This window comes from Hippoglossus hippoglossus, chromosome 3, assembly GCF_009819705.1.
Source record: "Hippoglossus hippoglossus isolate fHipHip1 chromosome 3, fHipHip1.pri, whole genome shotgun sequence".
Taxonomy (NCBI): domain Eukaryota; kingdom Metazoa; phylum Chordata; class Actinopteri; order Pleuronectiformes; family Pleuronectidae; genus Hippoglossus; species Hippoglossus hippoglossus.
The window spans coordinates 29,985,605-30,011,204 of record NC_047153.1 but is presented as its reverse complement, the minus strand read 5'-3'; the positions used below and the strand labels follow the sequence as shown (position 1 = coordinate 30,011,204).

Sequence of the window (25,600 nt, the reverse complement as noted above, 5' to 3'; positions counted from 1 at the left end):
CATCAAGATTCTGAGCCTCAACAAATTGCCAGTGTCAAGGGGAAAATGAATTCCTAAGTATATCATTGTATGTTGCAGAATAATGTCAGAGCAACTCTCTGTGGCTGAACATAGGGAGACGTTAGGGAAGCAGCAGGCCAATGACCTTTAAAATCATAATAAATCTAGTATAGAATGACTTCAAACAAAGAAATCCAATCAGAGTCCAGAACTTAACCCAACAGTTACACAGTGGAATGAGGTCAGGAGAGATGTTCACATCAGACTTTATAAAATACTGCTTGAGTTGGAGCAGATCTGTTGGAAAAATGGTCGAGGATTTCTCTTGATTATTGTGCAGGTATTGTGGCCACGCCAAGCTCCGAGATCAGCTCAGATGCTGCCGAAGCGTTTTAGTTCATAAGTGATGGGGAAGTGTCTCTGTGCATAGTGAATAAGTGACATGAATATAGTCCGTGCTCTGGGTTAGGAGAGGTCTCGTCTTGGATGAAGGTTTGTTGGATGGGCACCTGCCCTCTGCAGTCGCGATCTGAGATATGTGTGTTGCCGCCAGGTATGTCAAGTTGTCCACTAAAAGGAGTTGTCCCCAGCCCCCTGTGTGAAGTGTCAGTCTTTCCCTATAACCCTGCTCTACACCTAACGCTACACCTAAACCCCAAAATAAATAAATTAACAAACAAACCTCCTAATAGATCTTAACAATGTGACTATTGAAAAAGTTTAATATACATTCACATGGGGCCTTTTACAGCCAAGCTATCTGCAACCATCCCATTTCTTCGGGTTATCCAGGGTATTAATGACCTCCCTCTCCCCAGCAAAGTTTTCCAGATCCTCCAGGGGCAACCTGAAGTGTTCCCAGATCAGATAAGATTCAAGCAAGTTCTCCTCCCAATTACACATGTTCAGAAAACCTCTGAAGGAAGGCATTCTATTCAGGTGCCCAAACCACCTCAACTGTCCCATTTTGAAGGGCCAGCAGCTATGTTCCAAGCTCTGTTTGGATGTCAATGCTCTTTTCTGCCACTTGTATCTTCAGTCTTATTGTTTCAGTCACCACCCAGATCTCATTAGCGTATGTCGACTAAATTAAAAGCTTTGCCTCATGGTTAATTTTCCCATTCACAACAAGAGACTTCACTTCACTTGGTGCAATAATATTCCGCAGGGAGCAATCTTCTTTTTTCTTAGCAGAGAATCATGGCCTCACACATGGAGGTGCTGACTCCTGAAGGTCACAGTCTCTGACTTTGTTTGTAATTTAGACTATTTGACAACAGAGACAATGTCAGGGTTTTCTTTTGAATGTATATCTGTGCTTTGATAGGTCTCCCATTCAAGGAAGTGAGCGTTGTCCTTGTCTTTCAATAAAATGTTAACAATAAAAAAGGACAAAACCAACAACCCACTACTTCATCTCCTAATTCTTTGCGATCTCCCAAGCCTGACTATGGGCCTTAGCAACAATTCTATCCATTCCTGCTGAAAAAAGGTGACAGATACAATACATTATTTTAAAGCTAAATAATTCTCCATTACTTCAACAAGTGAATTTATCTGGATGTAATGGGAATTAAGCAGATTATCACACAGTTGGTGCCTTTGTGAGTATTTCCACCAGCCAAAATAAAATGTGTGCTCATGGTAATGAAGGTAGATGTGACAGAGTACAACAGTGTGAATCAGTGATGTGTTTTTAATTGGTTTGGACGACAGTGAAGCTCTATGGCACAGATACATCAGGCTCTGGATATACACAATAAAGATAGTTGCATCAATTCATTGTTAGTTGTGGTCTTTTTTATAGGATTTGTTGACAACAAGAAAACTATAGAATATGATATGGACCGAGACAATTTTATATAAATGTGTTGCCAAACACTCTGCTGCATTTTTCTAGTGCACAAACAGGCAGCGGCACACACAGGGAGTGAGAGTGGAGCAGGAGCAAGGATATGTGCAGCAGTCTGCTCAGCTCAGTTTTCAGGGCTCAGTGTGCAGAGAGGGGATGCAGCAGCCAGCAGTGACTCTTTACCCCTGCTCTCCACCCATCTGCCACCTTCCTCCAATCTGCCTTCCTTATATCTGCATTCCCATTAAATTGCCAGCCACCCTCCCTCCTTTTCGGAGTGGTTCCTCCGTGCCGATCGGGAGCTTTCCTACCTTCAACAAACCGTTCAGGATGTGAGAAAAGCAGGTAGGAAGCCCTCACACTCTTTTCTCTGGCTGGATCTATTTCTTCCTCTGTAGCCTATACTACACAGGCAACAGTTACTTAATTGTTAGAGTGTTTGTGGGAGGATTTTCTGGAAGATATCTAAGCTTGTTGAGCGTGTTGAATGTTCAGATTAATTTTGAGGTTATTCAAATTGTGCAGTGCAGAGTCGAATCAGTAGCAGAGATCTTGACTGTTGTTTCTTGATTTTAGTTGTGCCTGAGACACTGTTGTGTTGTTGTGCTTTAGCAGAAAGGAACAGTGAAAGGAGACTGGGAATAATGACTGTCGCTCTTATAGTGGCTCACTAGCACTCAGCTATATGTCTATTTATTACACAATTTCAAAATAAGTTCAACATGTATCTGAACTTCAATGTCAAAGTAGACCCATGTCTAAAAGAAAAAGAAAAAGTCTGATCATCTGGATCAAACTGAATAGAGTCATAGATCACAACATGCCAAGATCCCAACTCCTTGGTCCCTGAGAAAATAAAAAAAAGTGTAAAAATGTACTTCATCTTGCAATGTTAAAGAAAACAATAAACAAATTCACTGGATCTTTCCCTGACTTGTTCTACGCAAAAATGTCGTGTTTTTTTCTTTCTAAATGGTTCATGGGGAGAGATTGCAAATTCTGTTACGAGACATTCTGCAGAAAGCTATGGAAATGTGACCGGTGTCTCAAGGTAAAGAAATGCACACAAGCCTGAACTGGTGCTCCTGGAGGAAACAACTCTGGGCCCAAACTGTTCTGTTAGTTTGTATTTGTCTTTACCTTTTTCTGAAGGCAGTGTTGTATATTTCTCAGACCCCAGAGTAGTCACAGAGTCACTCACATGTCAAGAGCCAGTATAAAAGTGTTGTGTTGACATCACAGTTGGCATGCGCAATGACCAGTTGCACCAGTCAAGTATAAATGCAGCTTTAGCGTGAGTGTATTGTTGGAAGATGAATCTTCAGCCCAGTCAGATGTCTTGAGCACTGTGCACTAGGTTTCCATTAATTATATCTCACTTTGCTCCATTCAACATTCCCTCAACCCTGACCCTGACAGCATGATGCTACCACCACTACGCTTCCCTATTTGGATGGTATTTGGTAGGTGATGAATGGTTCCTGGTTTCCTCCAGACATGATGCTTTAAAATTGATACTAAAACAGCTCGGTCTTGGTTCCATGTGAACAGAGGATCTTGTTCCTCAGTGGAGTGCTGCAGTGATGGTTGTCCTTCTGGAAGTTGGTCTCATCTCCATCTCTGGAGCTCAGCCAACGTGATCATCTTGGTCACCTCTCTTACCGATTGCACTGTTCAGTTATCAGTGATGTGAGTGCATTCACATATTTCCCCATTTTCACAGGAATGTCAGCATAGTTAGTTGGTGTGTAGCGTGGCAGATAATGGTTGTTTTCCATTTAGATTTCTTGCATCTTGGGTGAGATGATAAATGACTGATGACTACTGACACGTAGAGAGTAAGTTTACAACCAATTTTCCATCAGAGAGGGCAGCTAAACACTGCTTTGTTGATGGGATTATTTGCAGCATCAGGGCATCACAGTATCCCTATCTGACTCATAAGCATGACCTGTGGGTAAAGTCCTGAGAATTGGTAGTTTGCCTTTCACACATGCACAACATAGTGGGAGGTTCTCTGCACAGACTCGTGTTCTCATATCAAATTCTCCTGACTTTCTACAGATGTTATAGAGGCCAGGCGGAGAAAGTTCGTTCACACATTCACCTCCTGTGGAGAAAATATGGAGGATCTGTGGAGCTCAGTGCATATCTGAAAGCACCTATAGACCAGACAACTGAATGTAGTCCATGACTGAAGAATTGAACAGACATGAGGGAGCAATTCAAACATTCAGAAATCTTCTAGCCTGAAAAATCTATGGGCTGATTTGTTTGTGAAAGAGCCCAGGCACAGTAGGTCAGAGGCCCTGTACAGGCTCAGCATGATACAGTGTTAAAGGAATATAATGACATTTGTGACTCTGTGGCTGTATAGCTGTATATTTTGTCCTTAATGGTCCAGCATCCATATGAAATATGAGTATAAGTATGAAAAGCCTTTTGGCTCATGAAGAAAAAATTTACAATGCTACAACTGCTCCATGATTCATTAATGAAACAGATTACACACAAAATATTTACAGTAAATGAATAAACATGAATAGCGTTAGAGCTGTTGGTGTTGCTATTTCAATTTTTATAATCTGTCGTACAATAAACCCATGCAGTATAATTAAATCATTATAAATAGGAAACCTGTTTCTACAACAGCCTGACTGCTCTTTCAAAACACCCCTCAGAGTCAGACTTGTCATAAACAGGTCCAATCAAAGAGTGTTGTTGTCTGCATAAGACAGACCTGGGCCCTGGTGATGCAGTGGTTAAAAATGTTGACTCATATCCTGGTTAGGCTGGAGTCTTTCATGTACAGTACTGTTCTCCCCATGTATTCAGCACTCCAAAGTCCAAAAACATGCAGATCGCTCCCAGACAGCACACACACATTTTCACCTGCTCCTGGTATTTCACATGATGGCCTGATACGATGATGATTTAAAACAGGGGTCACTAACAGGCGGACCGCGGTCCGGGTCCGGACCCAGAAGCCGTCCCGTACGGACCCGGACCTACAGCCAAAACAGAAGGTTATGATTTAAAACCTGACGGGGCGCTTCTATTTGTAACCGGCGCAGCTTTTGTAGTCTTTACGGTAGTGGTTTAGCGGATGAGGAAACGCACAGACCAATTGCATGCGAGTTAAGCCATCCCACGTGATACCACTCAGCCAATCAAGTCTGTGCATTCCAGGCAGTAAACATTGCGACTCTACAGTGCAGACAGATGAGAGAGTTAGAGGCAAGTTACACATGAAAAGACGGTAGAAAGAAAAAGACAGATAGAGATACAGGTAGAGAAAACAAAGGGAGAGAAACAGAGGAGTGAGACGGAGAAAGGGAGAGAAACAGGAGTGAGACGGAGAAAGGGAGAGAAACAGAGGAGTGAGACGGAGAAAGGGAGAGAAACAGGAGTGAGATGGAGAAAGGGAGAGAAACAGGAGTGAGATGGAGAAAGTTGAGAAACAGAGGAGTGAGACAGAGAAAGGGAGAGAAACAGGAGTGAGACGGAGAAAGGGAGAGAAACAGGAGTGAGATGGAGAAAGTTGAGAAACAGAGGAGTGAGACGGAGAAAGGGAGAGAAACAGGAGTGAGACGGAGAAAGGGAGAGAAACAGGAGTGAGATGGAGAAAGTTGAGAAACAGAGGAGTGAGACGGAGAAAGGGAGAGAAACAGGAGTGAGACGGAGAAAGTTGAGAAACAGAGGAGTGAGACAGAGAAAGGGAGAGAAACAGAGGAGTGAGACGGAAAAAGTTGAGAAACAGAGGAGTGAGACGGAGAAAGTTGAGAAACAGAGGAGTGAGATGGAGAAAGGGAGAGAAACAGAGGAGTGAGACGGAAAAAGGGAGAGAAACAGAGGAGTGAGACGGAGAAAGGGAGAGAAACAGAGGAGTGAGCCGGAGAAAGGGAGAGAAACAGGAGTGAGACGGAGAAAGGGAGAGAAACAGAGGAGTGAGACAGAGAAAGGGAGAGAAACAGAGGAGTGAGACGGAGAAAGGGAGAGAAACAGAGGAGTGAGACGGAGAAAGGGAGAGAAACAGAAGAGTGAGACGGAGAAAGGGAGAGAAACAGGAGTGAGACAGAGAAACAGAGGAGTGAGACGGAGAAAGGGAGAGAAACAGAGGAGTGAGACGGAGAAAGGGAGAGAAACAGACGAACAAAGTGGGGGAGTGGGATATAAGTGGGGAAGAAAGTGATTCTAAAACTGTTCAATTGTTAAGATGTGTTGAGATTTATTATCTGTAAAATTGGTTGAGACTTTTGAGTCAAGATGTGAAACAGAAAAAGGGAAATTCAAGCTTTTGCTCCCTTTATTTTATTTTTCTGAAGTTAAGCCCTTTATTTGAACATGCACAATTTTCACATTTTATTTATTTTCTCTTATTTTGAAATGCAGCCCTACTTTTATTTAGTTAATGAGAGAACATTATACATATCTGCAATCATACATATATGTTCAGTTCTTTGTTACGTGACAATAAATATTGTCAAAAAGTTTTTGAATCGTACTGAATTCATTTGATTTGACAGTCAGGTATTTAGTACATGCAGATGTTGATACAACTACTAGGCTACTTAAATATATATATCACACTAAATAGTTAGACATTATGATCTTCCAGACCTTTGCTTCAAGAAATTTTCTCTAACTGGACCTCTTTAAATTTGAGTTGAATACCCCTGATTTAAAAGATGAACGTGAGCTCACGTTCAACTGATTGGTTTAGTTCATCGTTCACAAAATGTATATATTTGCTGAATTACAAACTTAACAATAATTAAGTTACTACAAACAGATTATAATATCCTGACCTCTCAAAAATGAACAATAGATTTATAATTATTAGGTTAACAAATTAATCGTCTACCCTGGTGTCATCTTCCCATCACTGCTAAATGGAGCTGGAGTGAATTAATACCTAGGACTGCTGCTAGGTCATTTGACCTGTGAACACCCTCTCACACTGATCTGAGCCAAACGTTTTTTTGTCCAGTGTGAGAGGAGGCTTATCTCTTATCTTGTGAGAGGAACCTATTGTCTACCTATGAAATTTTCAGTATGATTGTTAATTGCAGGGTGGCCTGGGTCAGATAGTCTGGATTACGTAGCTCAGCAGTACTCCACGTGGTGGTTGTACCACATATTTGTTCAAACCGGGCCATTTCCCAGAGCACCAGTTCATATTTTACCCACCCGGAGGGAGCTGTTGCAGGATTTCTGTCTGACAATGACAATTTGAAGTTTCTGTAAAAACTCCCTTCACTCCAAACCTTTCTGTTAAAATACTTCTTTGACCCTCTGAAATTAACATTCTGATTTTCACACCCACCTCGCGTCCTGATTGGGTAGCCGTGTGGAGGTGAGAAAGTACATTGGCATTTTTTTCTCATAGTCACAATTAATGTCTCTTAGGAGAATATTTGCTGTTATTCTAGTATTTAATTTGTATCTCCGCTCCTTACTTGTGTGGCCTTTCAGAATAATTATCCACACACATTTGATGCCTCTAATCGAGCAGAATTTGGCCTAAAGGGAATGTCCTGTCCCCCACACTCTCAGCAGCTGCTTTTAGACATTATAACATCAATTTCATTCATATTAATGATCTATTATCTCCCTTTTCCCCTAGATTCTTCCTCTCCAAATATTGTTTAATGTATATGTATTATGTTATTAATATTAAGATACACATTTTTAATGTTACTACGCTCCCAGCCACCCTTTTTCCCCTCTGTCTGAGTTGTCAAAATTAAAATAAGACAGTTTATTAACATGTTAAAAACTAATTGTAGTACGTAAATTAAATGCTCCAATTCACTTTTTGGACTTTGTTGCCACTGTAATATCATACTGGTAGTACTACTTTTCATCTATTGTTTAATGCTGTTTCAACTTCCTGCAACTGGTCCCAACTATCCAAAAAACTGTTATCACACTGAAAACAAACCAAACCGTGGTTCAGTTTGATCCGGCCCCAGACCACCTCTTTTGGTCAGACAAAATTTTGGGACGTTATGGGAACTGTTGGATTTCTCTATAATTTTGTAAGTTCTTAACCTGACTGTGTAAGAGACGTGCCTTGAGATAATGTATGTTGTGATGTGTCGCTATAAAAATTGAACTGAATTAAATGGAATTATTTTAGTTCAGACTAAACTGAGGAGTCAGAAAATTCAGACCAAACACGTGTGCAAGCCCACAAACTTTCTCTTTCTCACGTACTCTCTCCGGTTTTCCAGTTTTCCCTGAATCCGAATCAGCATCAGCTTTATGGCCATGTATGCATACACATACAAGGAATTTGACACATACAAGGAATTTCCGTTGCTCTCAATGTACATACACAGAAAAAGACAAATAACCAAAAAAGCAAGGACAACAAAGCAGAACAGTTTAAGCTAAACATTTAACTACTATATACATTTAAAATCTGAATATAAATATATATACAAAAGTATACATTTACGAACATAAAAAACACAACAACAATGAGAATAAAGTGTTGGGGGGCTCCTCCTGAAGTCCACTGTCATCTCCACAGTTTTGAGCTTGTTCAGCTCCAGGTTGTTCTGACCACGCCAGAAGGCCAGCTGTTCAACCTCACGTCTGTACGCAGACTCATCACAGTCCCTGATGAGGCAGATGACCGTTGTGCCATCTGCGACCTTCAGGAGTTTAACAGATGGGTCTCCTGAGGAGCAGTCATTGGTGTAGAGCAGGGATCCCCCTGGGGGTGCGCGAGCTGCCTCTAGGGCAGGGGTCTTCAACGTCTTTCAGGCCAAAGACCCCCTAACTGATGGAGAGATGGAGCAGGGACCCCCTACTATATATATTGTATAAAATGGTGTTTTATATTAAACTGGGCCTAGTGCCATGTATAAACATAGCTACCCTGTTATTGTGCATTCAATACTAAGCTATTCAAATAATACACAGGTTCATATATTCATGTTTTTATTTTAAACATGTGCAAGGTATAGGAGCTGCAGTGTGTGCATTGCTGATTGAAAGATAACGTCTTCTACCTCCATTTATCCATTCGCTACAATATGTTTGATTCATGTTAATGTGTATTTAAAGACATTTAAATTTGTGGGAAAAAAATTGGTTGGAAAAATAAATTAAAAATATGAAAAATTGTCTAATCAACCCAAAATTTCGCGACCCCTCTGCAGTACCTCCGCGGACCACCTAGGGGTCGCGGACCCCCTGTTGAAGACCTCTGCTCTAGGGGGTGCGCGAGAGGAAAAATTGAATGGTGCTCTCTCCCCCTCCCTCTCCCTCTCTCTCTCTCTTGTTGCAGCGCTTTTTTTTTTTAAGGTGTGGGGGATTGGGGGTGCTTGAAACCGATCGGGATGTAGAAGGGGGTGCGTGGCCTAAAAAGTTTGGGAACTGCTGGTGTAGAGGGAGAAGAGCAGTGGGGAGAGCACACTTCCCTGGGAGGCGCCGGTGCTGATGGTCCGGGGGCTGGATGTGATGTTTCCCAGCCTTACCTGCTGCCTCCTGTCTGTCAGGAAGTTGGTGATCCACTGACAGGTGGAGGCTGGCACAGAAAGCTGGGAGAGTTTGGGTTGTAGGGATGATGGTGTTGAACGCCGAGCTGAAGTCCACAAACAGAACCATGGGGTATGTCCCTGGGGAGTGGAGGTGTTGCAGTATATAGTGCAGTCCCATGTTGACTGCATCATCCACCGACCTGTTTGCCCGGTAGGACATTTAAATGCCTTATCAATCATATTGTGAAGAAAATTAACACTAGTATTAGTGTTCTGTATTGATCTAGACACTGTCTGTCATTCACTGTCAGAAAGATGTTTTATATCAGACTGCATCCAAAACTAATCATATTCCTCTCAACATAGCTTATAATTGACTGTGTAGATTTGTGATTGGTTGTCTACTTACAACACATTACCGTTCAATGAAGGAACCCTTAATCTGCCCTCTCCCACTGTAAGAAGACATTTCTAAATGTATACATTTCAGTTATCCTCAGTATTTAAAACAATGAATGGTACCTTTCTCCTCCAATTATCGATTGATACTACTAACGGTGATGGAAGTAGACAAAGGTAATGGAAACAGGGGAGCAATGCAACTCATGTCTCTCGGCTGCTCTGACGCGTTACACTCCGGTGCTGGCTAATTTAATTTGGAACTAAACGTTAGGAAAGACCTTGTTGTGCAATAATGCATTAAACGTGATACCATAAAATAGTGTGCCTTTCGGCATTCAATAAATTTGGTTATCAAAATAAAATATTGAATATTAATATTAAAAATATTAATATTAAATAATAACTTCAATTTATTAAAGTTACCTCGGGGCACCACCCTTCAAAGGAAGGGAAAAGATAGCCAATTTATTGATTAAGTCTCATAAAAGTACTAACTACAAATTTGGAACTCTGATTAACAACGTGAGGTGGTGAACTGAAGCCAGATTATTGATTCACTTCATCATTTACATTAAAACCAACAGCTTAGTTTTGATCGCGCGACATATCTGTTCCACACGAACCTTTTAATTAAAACATATATAAATCAATTTACAGCAAATTACGTTTAGATTCCATTTAACAGCGGAGTTACGGAGCCGAGTCATTAATAGGTTTTAATAATATCAGTCCGATGCTCTAAATAAATAAATACTGCCGTGACACTGGTGCGTGATTATGCGTGATGTGTGCATGCGAATGGAAGGATGAGGAAGAAGACATAGCTGAAGAGGGTTCAGCGATGTCTGATCAGCTGATATAGATTCTATTGATCTGTGATCTGTGATCTTTTTTTTATTTCAGGCTCCGTTCTTTCTATCGTCTCCACTCTCACTCACTGTGTTAACAGCAGCAGCAGAGTATCAGTGTATTTTCTTTATTAGTGACATCACTGCTGTCCCATAAAATCACTCTTCACCTCCACCTCACTAACAAACACCTCGATGTCAGTGTCAGAAAGTTTCGCTTCCTCTTCTCATCGCTTGATGCCGTGACTCCATCAGGACTCACGGTGGAAACCCATTGGTCAGCAGCATAATTTAATATTCATGCCGTGCTTTGCATTGACCATTTATGGTTGAAAGTGGGCGTGTGGAGGGCGGATTTGGAGGCAGATCCACGTACGAACGTTTCCAGGTGGACTGTGATTTATAAAGCGAACATTGCGTTCAGGTGTGCGTGCGCACGGTTTTATAAATCGGAATTTCCTTTGGCGTACGCCATTTCCGGCTTTTGGGCATATGTACACTTTTAGTATGAATCCTACGCAATGTTTGATAAATGAGACCCCTGGAGGTTTGATTCCATTATCATCTGGCTGCTGCTTTCTTGACCCATCAGACTCGTTTGGTGATGTCACCATGTTCTCTGATCTCAATTATTAATTTTGTGTATGTGTTTGTATCATGTGTATAGTTGCTGCCTTCACCAAGGAGGTTATGTTTTCACCCCTGTCTCTTAGTTGAATTTAGATTGGTGATTAAATCTTTGCATGGATCCAGACAAAGAGGCAGATCCAGACTTTTTTTTACTTCCTGAACATTGGGAGTTGTTTTTTATACATTTTGTTTTATAATCCCAAGAGAGTAATGATGGACCTCGATGACAGAAATCAGTCATATTTAGGGGACTGATATCTATAAGTGTGTGTAAGGGGAAGGTTGGGCCTTGGCGGTGGTACACACTCTTAAGAGTGGTACTGGACTGATGGTCAGAACAAGAAAAAGACTTGATTTTCAATAAACAGTCTATCACCACTCATAATACAGTGCAGGAGGGTACAGAATATAGGTTTTCATTACAGTGCGGGTCAGTACCTCCAACTTCACTGATCCTTATCAGATGCTGAGGCTCTGGTAGGTTGTAGAGCTGAAGACTCTCCCATGCAGATCTACTATCTACTCTGTCCTTCTGCTAGACTAAAGTACTATAGTCTTTCCACTGAAGATTCCTCTGTGGGAATCACAGTGACAGCTTTGTCATTCACTTCCCCAGCTCCCACTTCAGCTGTGTTCTGACTGAAGAAAAAAAAAAAACACAGTAAGGGACAACCAAAGGCTGTCTCCACCCACCCTTGGAGTGCAGAGCAACCACACAGTGGGAAGGAGAGGGGGACAGTGGGGGAATGACACCATTTCTGCCTGAGGTTTTTCTCCCCTCTCCTTTCCTTCCCTCCACCCATCTGGCTCTACTGAACACAATGGGGAGTAAATTAATGCAGCAGATGTGGGCTGTCAGAATCAGAATCAGAAAGTATTTATTGCCAAGTAGGTTTACACCTACCTGGAATTTGCCTTGGTATATAGGTGCATACAATGAACATAAAACATAAAAACACAATAAGAACTACACATAAGAAAAAAACTATATATAAAATAAAAAGATATAAAAGATGTAAAAAGTAAAATGCAAAGTGCAAAACAGGAGTGCAATGTGAATGTGATCCATACACCTTCTATTTTTGTATTCATATTCACACTTGTCCTAACCAGTCTATGGTCCCAACACATTTACATTTCTGATTGACACACACTCGTTTTAAAATAGTGCCCATTTTACATCAATTGTGTAAAAGTACAGTAATGGTATATTTACTAGGTAAAATTTACGTTCTCTATAACAGCAGTTCTTATAGATCACATCGACCAATAGCACCCAACCACTCATCCCCAAGCTTCCTCTCAGTTCCCTGTTGTTCAAACCTCACTGTTAATTTCTAGTGTGAACCGGTGGGTTTTTCCTTTATCATTTCATGACAGGGATCTATGAGTACGTTAATATAGCCCTGCTCCTGCTCCCCTTCTTCCCACCCTCAGAGCTCAACATGCAGTTGATGAGCCTATTCCAGCTACTGACACCCAAACACAAGTTGATAGGATTAGTTCTTTAGGATTGTGACATCACTAATCCTGGATTTTTTCAGACTGGCATTTGTTTACTGTAGTGTTAAGGTGGAAAAAATGGTGCTGACTGCTTATTTCACCTCAAAAACATCTCAGGGGGACATGTTAACATGTTCAACAACTTGACTTACACTAGAGGGGAACTTTAGGATCCTTTCCAAACCCTCAATAGTATTGGGTCAGTGGGCATTATCAATAATCTCAGACAAAACCAGAAAATCATAGAAATTAAACCAGAAATTGATATGATTCAATGATGGTACAATGATCACCTGCCACTATCACCTCATTGTAACATAGTCCTGGATCTTTCTGTGTAGAATGTATGCATTTTTCCTTCCTGAGTAGGTTTCCGCCCCAAAGTCCTAACATATACAATAGTTTAAAGGTACATAAATAGTATTGAAGTTATTAATTATTGCCTATTTCACTTGGAATTTCAGGTTATCCCCTGAACATTACTCGTAACTCTGTCTGTGTTCTTGTGTGGAACTATACCAAAGTAAGAATAAGATCCTGCCATGTTTTTATATATTTATAAAATATGATAAAGTAACTAGTTACAGTTTTAACTATGAAACAGTATATAGCAAAAATAATCATCACCATCAATATAATGAAAATAAGACGGTAATATTCAACAGTATGAAAGTATAATGTTCTCAAAGGGGCTTTTGGTTCATTTGAATTATATTTTGCTGTAATACTGACTGAATGTGCTTTTAGTTTGTTGCATGGATAACTTTTATGCACACTTACATTTTGATATTATGACTTTTACTGAGGTGAAAGATCTAAATATCCTTTCAAACTCTGTAGGCTTTTCTGAATTTGGTCTGACCGAACAGTTCCACAACTGTGCACTCCCAAAGTCAGCCTTTATTTCAAGCAATTTTCCTGCCTAACTTGACGTTTTTCCACCCTTTGCTTGGAAGGGACTTCATCACTGTGTGTGTGTGTGTGTGTGTGTGTGTGTGTGTGTGTGTGTGTGTGTGTGTGTGTGTGTGTGTGTGTGTGTGTGTGTGTGTGTGTCAGGTACAGCACTTACCAAGATATCAGTTTGTTAATCACTCTAGTCATTCAACTGTTGGCAGGCCCAGATCTAGACTGCTCAAATTGGGGGGGCAATTATAAATTTGGGGTGGGCACTGGGCACCTTTTCACACAATCGACTTAGTGTTAGTTTTTCAAAGTTATAAAGACCGCGTCCCAATAGTAAATCCGACCAAGCCGTGTTATAATAATACCAATAACAATAATAATTATAATTACTATTATTTGATTCAAATTTTTTACACATGCCCTGCACAGACTAGCGCCCCCAAACTTGTATACGCCTGCGCGGAAGCACACATGCAGGTGATGAGCTCCAGTAAGGAAACTGTGAGCAGACGATGCTGCAATAAATTACAACACTGAAGATTATTTAAATGATACAGGTGTAATTAATTTAAAATGTGTTAAAAAACAAGTTCAACATTCTGGTTTGCTTCAGTAGATGAACAAACTGTGAACACCTGGAGACTTTGGCTTGGTCCTGTCCTCTGTCCTCTGTGTAGTGTTTTGTTAATTGGACAGCACCTGAATCGCAGCACCAAAAACGAAACTCATTTCCCCCCCAGTCCATGGCGACGCTGATACCATCTCACACACACGCACACAGCTGTACTCTTGGCTCTATGGACAGAAATGCGCTTAATGTTTACGCAACGTTTTCTGCCTGATCCCCATTTACATTAAAGTGACTTTCAGTTAATAAAACTTACCGCAACAAACCATTGGCGTCCACACCTGCTGCGCCCACGCTACACTTCCTTACAGGACCAGCAGTGGAGAGAGAGAAAGAGGGAGAGAGCTACTACCGGTGTCCCTAAATAATCTTCCCCCACTCAGGTAAATTAGAGCTGTGATCTTATATCTACAATGACATATAAACATAACTGGAAAAGTAACTAAAGAAAAGAAATAAAAGAAAAGAAAATATTAATTCGAAACCTATGCAAAAAATAATATTCTGATTGCTAAAATTATCCTTTTTAGCTAAAGCTTTTATTTAGGATTAACCTCATTACAATGGCCCCCATTTCAAAAGGTCAGCGTCCCGGTGACAAATTACAACCAGGGTCTAAACACTGTCTCAACAACGTGATGATTTGGGTTAGTGTCAAGCCCAGCTGTGTTCCTTTTGGGCTGACTTTGCACTATGTTTGGCTGCCCTGTTGCTATTATTTTAACATTGTTAGGGCCATTTTCTTGGCTGTGATCTGAACTGGATAATGGGGTGCCATAGCTATTCTGTGCCCATGGTTTGACCATTTAGCTCATGGGGAGTGAGGGAGGGGGCCTGAACTCGGAGCCACTCAGATTCCATGGTGATTATGACCACATCTGAGTCACTGTCTTCGTCCTCTTTATTAAAATATGGTGGATCATCGACCAGGCCTGGATCAGGTACCGGTTGGTTTTGGGTCATGGGCCTATTTGTGATGGCGGTCGGTAAAACCCTAAGCTCTGACCTGTTAAGATTCTTTTCTGGGCCAGCACCATCGCTGGGGCATATTTTGTATACCCTTCCTTCTTCATCCATGTTTTTCACCACCACATACACAGCTGGATCCCTGGCGTCCTGAATTTTGTGGCGTCATATGGGGTGACTTTTCCTGTAGACCAGGGTTCCAGGAGCGATAAGGGAAGTTGCTGTTGGCTGATAGTGTCTGTTCCTTTGTTTTGCTTCCTGCTGGAGCCGTTTCTTAACATGAAGATAGACTTAGGTATTTTAAAAAAATTTTCTTCTTTTCCTGGGGGAGGGTGCGCAACAAGTCATGCAATGTTCGATTAAATCTTTCACATTGTCTATTGATATATGAAATAGCAATAAAATGTCAACAGTTTTCTCCGTCTGTTCCAAATCCTTAAACAATCCTTTGGCAAGTTCTGCCAGATAGTAAATGGTTCTCTGTTGTTGATCTGGCAAATGCATTTTTCAGCGTTCAAATTGATAAAGACAGCCAATATTGGTTTGCGTTTGAGTTTAACAGAGAAAGTTATATATTCACACGCCTATGTCAGGGGTATTGTGAATCACCGACCATTAACAACCAGGCACTAAAAGAAAGCTTAAGCTCATTAGAGATAACACCAGGAAGTGCACTTTCACAATATGTTGACGATTTAATGATTTGTGCTCCAACTAAAGAACAATGTGAAAAGGATACTGTGGCTCTCTTAAAACATTTAGCTGCAGAAGGCCACAAGGCAAGCCTGAAAATACTGCAGTTTGTAAAAGAACAAGTTTCATTTTTAGGGCATGTTATCACAGTAGAGGGCAAATCCCTCCCCCCTTAGAGAGTAACAGTAATTCAAAAGATTCCTAAACCTGTTGCAAGAAACAAGTTATGTCATTCCTGGGAATGTGCTCGTATTGCAAATCATTTATTCCCAACTATGCTGTCCTCGAGGCGCCCCTCAGCGCAATCGCACACGGGCAAGGCCTACAAGCATTTAGTAAGGTGACATGGACTGATGACGCAGAGAAAGCTTTCACTGACTTGAAACTGACCTTACAAACGACCCCTGACTTTAGGACTACCGGACCCTGACCGACCCTTCACACAGGCAGTTGACGAGAAGGGGGGCTACATGACATTAGTGCTACTCCAAGAACATGGTGGCAAACAGAGACCTGTGGCATTTTCCTCAGCAAAACGTCCTGTTGCTGCAGGCCTGCCTACTTGTCTTGAGCTGTAGCAGCTGCAGAGAAGGCTGTAATGGCATCCAGGGATTTAGTAGGATACTCCCCACTCACACTGCTGGTCCCAAATGCTGTGTCTATGATTTTGTTGAAACAAAAGACATCTCATTTGTCTGCTGCACGCTGGCTTCGTTATCATGCTATTCTGTTGGAAATGCCTAATATCACTGTGAAAAGATGTAATGTTCTAAACCCAGCTACTCTTCTTCCAACAGAAGGAGATGGTGAACAACACAACTGTGTAGTAACAATAACTGAAGTTTGTTCCCCCAGACCAGACTTACAGGAAACACCATTGCAGAATACAGACTTTGAACTGTTTATGGATGGATCAGCGTCTCGCAATTCAGACACGGGGGCAAATCAGGTTGGTTTCTCTGTGGTAACGGCACCTGATACAATGATTGCATGACCACTCCCTGCTTCTCTGTCTGCACAAGCAGCAGAGCTCACTGCTCTCATTGAAGCATGCAAATTGGCTAAAGGAAAAAGGGTGAATATCTGCACTGACAGTAGATATGCATTTGGTGTAGTACATGATTTTGGCACGATTTGGAAACACAGACAATTCCTTATATCATCAGGGGAACCAATTGCACATCATGCTCTAGTGTCTCAGATGCTTGATGCTATCCTCCTACCCAAACAGCCACTAGCCACTACCTGCCTCACACATTCTGGTGCCAGCGGAACTGCCTCCAGATCAATGCGGGGAAAACCAAAAAAAGGTGGTGGATTTCCGCAGGTGCAGACACTCCAACTCGATACCGGTGAACATCCAGGGAAGGGACATAGAGTCACTGACCTCATATAAGTACCTGGGTGTTCACCTGAACAATAAACTGGACTGGATCGATCATGCCAGTGCACACTTTATGAAGGGCCAGAGCAGACTGTATCTGCTCAGGAGACTGAGGTCTTTTGGAGTGCAGGGGGCGCTCCTGAAGACTTTTTATGACTGTGGTGGCATCTGCCATCTTCTTTGGAATAGTTTGCTGGGGCAGCAGCATTTCAACTGCTGAACTGAACAGACTGGATAGACTGATTAGGAGGGCCAGCTCGGTCCTGGGATACCCGCTTGACCCAGTGGAGGTGGGGGGACAGAGGAGGATGATGGCGAAGCTGTCTTCTCTCATGGACAACCAGTCCCACTCCCTGCAGGACACCATCACAGCACTGGGCAGCTCCTTCAGCACAAGACTGATCCACCCTAAGTGTCTGAGGAGAGGTATCACAGGTTGTTCCTGCCTGCAGCAGTAAGACTGTACAACCAGCTCTACTCCGAGTAAAACTACATGCACACCACTATGGACTGTCACTTTAACATTCTCAACTGTGCAATATTCACTGTACTGGATTCATTTGTCACAAATTGCTCTGCATTATAAACGATTATGTGCAATCCATTTACTGTACATATATCTCTTTACACTGTATATACAGGTTTAATCACATTTCTATTTTTTCTATATATTGTTGTATATTTCTATTTCTTTATATTCCTTCACCCAAGTACTGCATGCTACTTATGTGATGTCTTCTGCTGCTGTAACATTGCAAATTTCCCCATTGTGGGACTAATAAAGGACTTCTTATCTTATCTTATTTTTCAGATAGATTTCAATTTGTTAATGTTAATGTGTATTAATGACTCCTCCATTCACACACAAGTTAGTCATGGAGTGTCACAAGGCTCTGTCCTTGTATCATACTCTTCACATTACATATGCTCCCTTTAGGCAACATCATCGGAAAGTACCAAGTACACTTCCATTGTTACGCAGACGACACCCAGCTGTACTGGGTGAAGCCTGATGAATCTAATCACTTAGTTCAACTTCAGGAATGTCTCAAGAACATCAAGGCCTGGATGACCCAGAACTGCTTACTTCTAAATTCAGGCAAAACTGATGTCATTGTATTTGGCCCTAAACATGTCAGAGAAACACTGTCTGACTAGATAGTCTTACTTAATTGATTCTTGTTGTTCTGGGTTTGTACCCTCATGGTTGAATGCACTTATTGTAAGTTGCTTTGGATAAAAGCTTCAGCTAAAGGAAAAACATGTAATGTAGTGACCTTGGATGGTCTTAGTTTGGTCCCTAGCTCCACTGTGAGGAACCTTGGAGTTATGTTTGTCCAGGACATGTCATTTGACCCACATATAAAGTCTCTAGGACAGCTTTCTTCCACCTGCGAAATATTGTTACTACTAAAAACATCCTGTCTCAGAATGATGCTGAGAAAGTAGTCCATGCATTTGTTAACTCTGGACTGGAATATTGTAATTCTGTATTGTCAGGATGTCCCAGTAAGTCTGTGTAAAGCCTCCAGTTGGTCCAAAATGCTGCAGCATGAGTGAACTAGAAGGAGAGATCATATTACTCCTGTCTTAGCTTCTCTGCATTGGCTCCATGTAAAATTCTGAACAGTATTCAAGATCCTGCTCCTCACATATAAAGCCCTAAACAATCAAGCCCCTTCATCTATCAAAGAGATCATAACACCATATTTTTCAAATACATCACGCTACCAAAACACAGGCTCTCTCACGGTTCCAAGAATCTGTTAGAGTAGAATGGGAGGTAGAGCCTTCAGCCACCAGGCTCCTCTCCTGTGAAACCAGCTCCCACTCTGGTTTCAGGAGGCAGACACCATCTCTACATTCAAGGTTAAACTTAAAACTTTCCTTTTTGATGAAGCCAATTGTTAGTTCTGGATCAGGTGAGTCCTGATCCATCCCTTAGTTATGCTGCTATAGGTCTAGACTGCTGGGGGAACTCCCATCATGCACTGAGCACTTCTCCCATACTCTCTGTCTTTCTGCCCCCACATTTATTTATTTTACTACATGCATCCAACTTTGTGTTTTTTCCCTCCCATAGTCTCTCTCTCTCTCATGGTGGAGTGAGCGTGGAGCTGAGAGCGGTGTGTGAGTGTGGAAGCTATAGTGGGTTTTGTACAAACTTTACTGAGTTTTATTTTTGGGTTTATGTTTATTTTGTCTTTAGTTGTTTGTTTGTTGTTTTCAGTTCGGAATAGTTTGTGTGTGTGTGTGTGTGTGTGTGTGTGTGTGTGTGTGTGTGTGTGTGTGTGTGTGTGTGTGTGTGTGTGTGTGTGTGTGGAGGGGGGGTGAGTGTGTGTGTGTGTATGGCGTGTGTGTGTGTGTGTGTGGCGTGTGTGCTAACAGGCACCATGCCGGTGGTTGTGGCAGCAGCAGCCGAGTTTGAAAGGCTGACTCTCCGGCACGCCATCAAAATTATCCCCTCAGTGGCTTGTATCCACCCAAGGAGCTCGCGTGGGGCAGCACGAGAAGGCTTTACAAGAGGTTATGGAAGTTCTCCGCAACCTGTCCTCCAACGTGGCACAGATCAGTGGCCGCATGGACCAGCTTTCCACTCACCTAACCACGCTGACGGCTCCTGTCCACGCTCCGGCTCCGGAGGAAGCCAGTAGCCGGCTCCTCTCTTTGCGTCAAGGCTATAACTCGGTGGCTACATATTGGATTGACTTCCGCATTCTCACAGTCGAGAGCGGGTGGGATGAGAGAGCACTACAAGGGTTTTTTCTCCGTGGTCTTAGGGAGGAGCTAAAGGATGAACTAGCTGCTCGGGATGAAACCACCTCCCTAGACGAATAAATTTCTTTGGCCGTTCGATTAGATAATCGCCTCCGTGAAAGACGCAGGGAGAGATCAGGCAGGGAGAGCCACACCCCTCCCTTGAGTCGGACAATGAGCCCTCACCATCAGGGACCTGCAGACTTTCCTCTTCCACCATCGTCCTCCTGCGTGATTCCTCCGCGGACAGCCTCTTCACCCCTCTGCACCGAGGAACCCATGCAGCTGGGGAGGATGAGGCTCACACCGACAGAACGTCAACGTCGTCACCTCCAGAAGCTCTGTATTTTCTGTGGCCAGGACGGTCATCGGGTAGCCCACTGTCCGGCCTTGACAAAAGGGCAGGCTCATCAGCCACAGGAGGAGCGCTGGTGAGCCATTCTTCAGTTGTTTCATCTCCTCCCCGCCTGCAGCTCAAAGGTACTGTCTCGTGGTCTCAGGTCTCACTACCTCTTTTAGTCCTTGTTGACTCCAGTGCGGATGACAATTTCATCGACTCGGACTACATTACTCAGTCAAATCTTCCCTCTGAGCCCCTTCCTGAACCCAAGAATGTGTTTGCTCTCGATGGGAGGCTCCTTGCCCGTGTCGCTCACGTACTGTCCCAGTGTCACTTCTGCTTTCTGGTAACCATCACGAAACAATATCACTTTACATTATCCCATCTCCTATTTCTCTGCTAGTGTTAGGTCTCCCTTGGCTCTCTCACTGTTTGCATGCCGCCATTCCCCCCTCGATAGCAACCACACCGTTTCCACCCAAGCCGGTTGATTGCACCTCTGTCCCCTCTGAGTATCATAACCTCCAGGAGGTATTTAGTAAAGACCGTGCCTTGTCTCTTCCACCTCACAGACCCTACGATTGTGGTATCGATTTGCTCCCTGGCGCCCCCTATCCGTCCAGCAAGCTTTATAATTTGTCCAAACCCAAAAGGGATGCCATGGAGACATATATCACTGACTCTCTGGCTACCGGTCTTATTCGTCCCTCTTCCTCACCAATGGGGGCAGGATTATTTTTTGTGGATAAGAAGGATAAATTGCTTCGCCCCTGTATTGACTATAGAGGGTTGAATGATATCACTGTAAAAAATAAGTATCCCCTCCCACTCATTGACTCAGCCTTCGGGCCCCTTCATGAAGCGACCATCTTTTCCAAGTTGGACCTCCGCAACGCCTACCATCTGGTTAGAATCAAGGAGGGGGATGAGTGGAAGACTGGTTTTAACACTCCCCTAGGACACTTTGAATACTTGGTCATGCCATTCGGCCTTACAAATGCACCTGCAGTTTTTCAGGCTCTCATCAACGATGTTCTGCGGGATATGCTTAATAGGTTTGTTTTTGTGTATCTCGATGATATTTTGATTTTCTCCCGCAATCTCCAGGATCTTTACATGCAATGACAGAAGAAGACTGAGAAATAGTTTCCCTGTACATGTCACTTATGCTATCCACCGAACATGCTCTATGTTTCCTGGACATATGAGCAGTAAATGATGATTTCACACTGAACGTATTTTTACAACCAATTACTGGACATGCCACGGGTCGCCCCTCCACTAAATGCTCCTTTAAGTGGGATATAAGTTCTGTCACTGTGTGACATTGGCGCTCACACAGCGGAATGGCACATTTGAAATCTGTAACAACGGCTTTAGAAGTAACAGAGGATGCCGGCTCATTGTGAACCCGATAGAAATGAGCTTTAAAAGCTGCATAAGTACAAAATGTCCGCTTGCAGTCGGCGCCAAAACATTTGAAAATACATCAGGGTGCGTTTCTATGAACTCTACAATGCAGCACATAACCCCTCAACGTCTCTAATACTTTGCTGCAAAAACGGCAGGTAATCATTTTTAGCAAACAAACAAAACCGCCCGATTTTTTTAGCTTAGCTTTAGAAGTGTTTTCCCTCCTCCGGTGACGCTGTAAAACCACCCACACAACAGCATGAAACAACGAACTGAAAGAGTTCAACGCTAAGCATGAAACCCACCGAGTAATTAACTGTTGGTCAGTCGTTATGACTGTAAAATATCCCCTCGTTCCCAAACAGAAGCTCGTAGTAAAGTGACAACACACGTATTTCAAGTTTGAAGAAGATGAACGTTAGCTTACCAGTACTATAGACCGTAACCCCCGCCGTCCTCAGGTAAACTCAGCTCCAGACCAGACCAGACTCAGACTCGGCTCAGCTCCAGACGCTAGCCGACCGGGCGGAGTGGGGGGCTGTGGCGGAGTGGGGGGCTGTGGCGGAGTGGGCGAGGAGTGGGGGCGCGCATTCAGGCACGAGCGGTAAACTTCGCCGATCTGGCTGCTCTAGTCCAATCAGAATGAATCTCTACTAGTCAGTGAGTGCTTGAAATTCAAACACAGCCGTTTATTTGAGCGGGAATGTAAAATGTACATTGAAATTCATTACTATTACAAAATGTAATGTGATGTCCATGCTCATACCATGACCGCCTAGATCTAAATAGCATCTGTTCAGATTGTTTAGTTGAAAGTAAATTAAATTCTGTTTGTAAATTTAGCCTTTGTTTGTAAAGATCTGGAGAGGGGGTGGCTGAGTGTTGTTGATCCAATTTCATTATGAGGTCCGTTAATTCAGTTAGACGTTTCTGTCTTTGTTTATTAGTGAACGAACAGTATGAAATTATATGGCCCCGTAAGAATGCCTTTTAACTTTCCCAAATGATACTATAAGTTACATCAGTAGTTATATTTGTTTATATAATAATATATATAATGTTTTTCAGAAAAATGTCAATCTGTTTGGAAATGTACTGGATAAATCCTTCATCAGATAACAAGAGAGCATATAGCCGCCATGAGTAAACTGAATTTTGATTCGGAAAACTGAGCTCTAAAACCAGAGGGCTATGATCGGATATAACAATACTATTAAACATGCATACTTTGACATTAGATAATAGCTTTTTGTCAACGAAAAAGTAATTGATAAGCGATTATGTTTGATGCATCGGAGAGAAAAAATTGTATTGTCTGGTTGATGGGAAAAGAAATCGCCACGCATCGACAGCCCGTGAACCCGTGAACCTGCAGGATGAACGGCCGCGGTCGGTCCCCCTCACGAGGTACCTGAGCCGTGGCATGATGAGCCCTGTCCAGAATTGGGGGCTCCTCCAAGCCATTAGGACCCCCAAGAACCTTGTGTAGAACCCCGGTGATGAACTGTGTAGGATTTCCCTTTTCCAAACCCTCTGGCACTCCTATGATACGTAGATTGCATCGTCCTCCTCTATTTTCCAGATCATCAGTCTTCTCCTGTAGTTTTTTGGCTCAAATTTGCGTATCGCGTCTCCATCGCCTCCAAGCGGGTATCCAAGTCATTCAGCCCTTCGTCATGCTCACGTAGTTTGTCACTGCATTCATCTAGGGCAGTTTTTATCAGAGAGATGGCCCGCTTGATCTCTTCACGGAGACCGCTATTCTCTTCTTGAATAACTTCCTTGACAATCTCCCGGAATGCCTGTAGCATGCTAGCGTCCACAGTGTTCTTGCTATAGTAGCCTTAGCCTCTGAGTCGTTAGTCAGCACGGTTTTAGAAGACTTGGGAGGCATTTTTTGTTCCGAAGATTCTACCAAATACTTTGTTGACTCTCAAAATACTATAATGAAATAATTATTTAACCAGGCTATTAACGAATTATAACTCATTTATGTGTCAAAGTTGGGACCTCGTGGTTTACATGTCTAGTCCATCACGCCCACTGTGTTAAGTTTGACTCCCTGTTCAACGTTGCCCAAAAAAACATAAAAAGTTACATAAAAGTTCACGTATATCTTAAATGAACATAGTGCCTCAAAATTCTCATCAAACTATTTCTCGAAACTAATCACTAGTAATTACCATAATAACAAGAAAAGTTTTTATCCTTAAGTGCTTGCTCATTGTGGGAACTGTTGGGTTTCTCTTTAAACTTAAGGTCTTGACATTATTATGTTATGATTTGGCTCTTAAATTCATTTTTGCCATGGACTTTTGTGTGAAGCACTTTGTAACCTCGTTTAGATAAGTGCTACACAAATAAAGTTATCATTACTATTATTACTATTATTATTATTATGACCCTACTGATATATTGTTAAATATAGGCCTACTCAATTCTAAACAGACACATCACCTGTTTTTTTAAACCCCTCATATTAACATAATTTAGCTGTATTTGTACATATTATTATCTGTAAAGTATAACATATAAATTTGTAAAATGTAATAGTTTTATTCTGTATAAAAAAATTGTTTTTAACACTGTCGTTAATTTTAACTGTATTGTATTGCTTTTTGTATTACAGTTTTTCTTTGTTTAAACTACAGTAATCTGTAAATTCTACAAAGAAATATGATTATTTTAGCATATTTTTACCTTAAAATTAACAGTTATGTTAAGTTCAGTATTTTACAAAATATTACTGTAAATTAAACCCTGCTTCATTGTTTTTCCATTTACAATATTTTTATGTCATGATTTTATAGCACTTCACTGTTAATTTCACGGACTTTTCTTACAGTGTGTGTCTCCTGTGACCACTTGTGATCGGATCTCAATTCCCCGCTCTACATACAAATTATCATGTTCGTCATTTGTGTTAGTTAAGACCAAACAATGTTGTTTTGAACCAGTCTGTGTCCGATGCCGTGTGTGTGGGTGTGTGTGTGTGTGTGTGTGGACACGAGCTAGCGAAAGAAGGAATATAGAGACAAATCAGGAGAGTCTGAATGAATCTTGTGGAGCTTTGAAAAAAGATTTGACCAATTTAAGGAAAGTATTGATCATTACGTGGTTATCAGAGTTGATATCGTGCCGGTGGTAACAAAAATCAACGAGAAGAGAAAAAACATGTTCGATTCGTAGTGAAACTGCAGCGGCTCAGAGGACGTCAGCTGAGAAGGAAGTCCTTCATATTCTAAAAGAATGTGGACACATCTGAATGCGTTCCCATCTGTACTTAGAGCTGCTGAACCACATGTTAATACCAGGTGTGTACGTGGCCACTGAAAAATTTAAGCTGTTGATGTGAATGCAGCCTCTGGCAATTTGAGCATCATGTTATGACTTAAATCCCCTGTTCTCTCACATCTCTCTGACCTCTGTGTGACTTAACACTTCCTTCTTCTTCTTCTCTCTGTGCATCTCCAGTTGGGGCTTCAGGATGACAGCAGGATGTGTGGGTGTGTCTGAGGACAGCAGCAGACAACATCCGTCATGGAGGTGGAAGGCACAGTGGAGCCAGCCTTCGTGGATGTGGACCAGGGCCTGACTCTGGCCTGCATTGCCTTCCTCTGCCTACTGCTTATGGCCATGATCATCCGCTGTGCCAAGGTGATCATGGACCCCTACAGTGCAATCCCCACCTCCACATGGGAGGAACAGCACCTGGACGACTGAAATACTCATATACATATTCATAACATGTATATGTGTTTTCCTCCAGGAAACCATACAAGAAAAAG

The 25,600-nt window shown here is 42.2% G+C and overlaps 1 protein-coding gene across 1 annotated transcript; it reads left to right on the top strand.

The window, feature by feature from the left end:
- Positions 1–1,939: 1,939 nt before the first annotated feature.
- On the top strand, positions 1,940–25,600 carry LOC117759530 (cortexin domain-containing 1-like). Its single transcript, XM_034581712.1, has 2 exons — positions 1,940–2,197; positions 25,287–25,600. Exon 2 carries the CDS (start codon positions 25,353–25,355, stop codon positions 25,533–25,535), a length of 183 nt encoding a protein of 60 aa, XP_034437603.1. The 5' UTR covers positions 1,940–2,197; positions 25,287–25,352; the 3' UTR covers positions 25,536–25,600.

Bases quoted from the DNA above. Each gene is read 5' to 3' on its own strand.
- LOC117759530 (XM_034581712.1), top strand. From the start codon at position 25,353: ATGGAGGTGGAAGGCACAGTGGAGCCAGCCTTCGTGGATGTGGACCAG.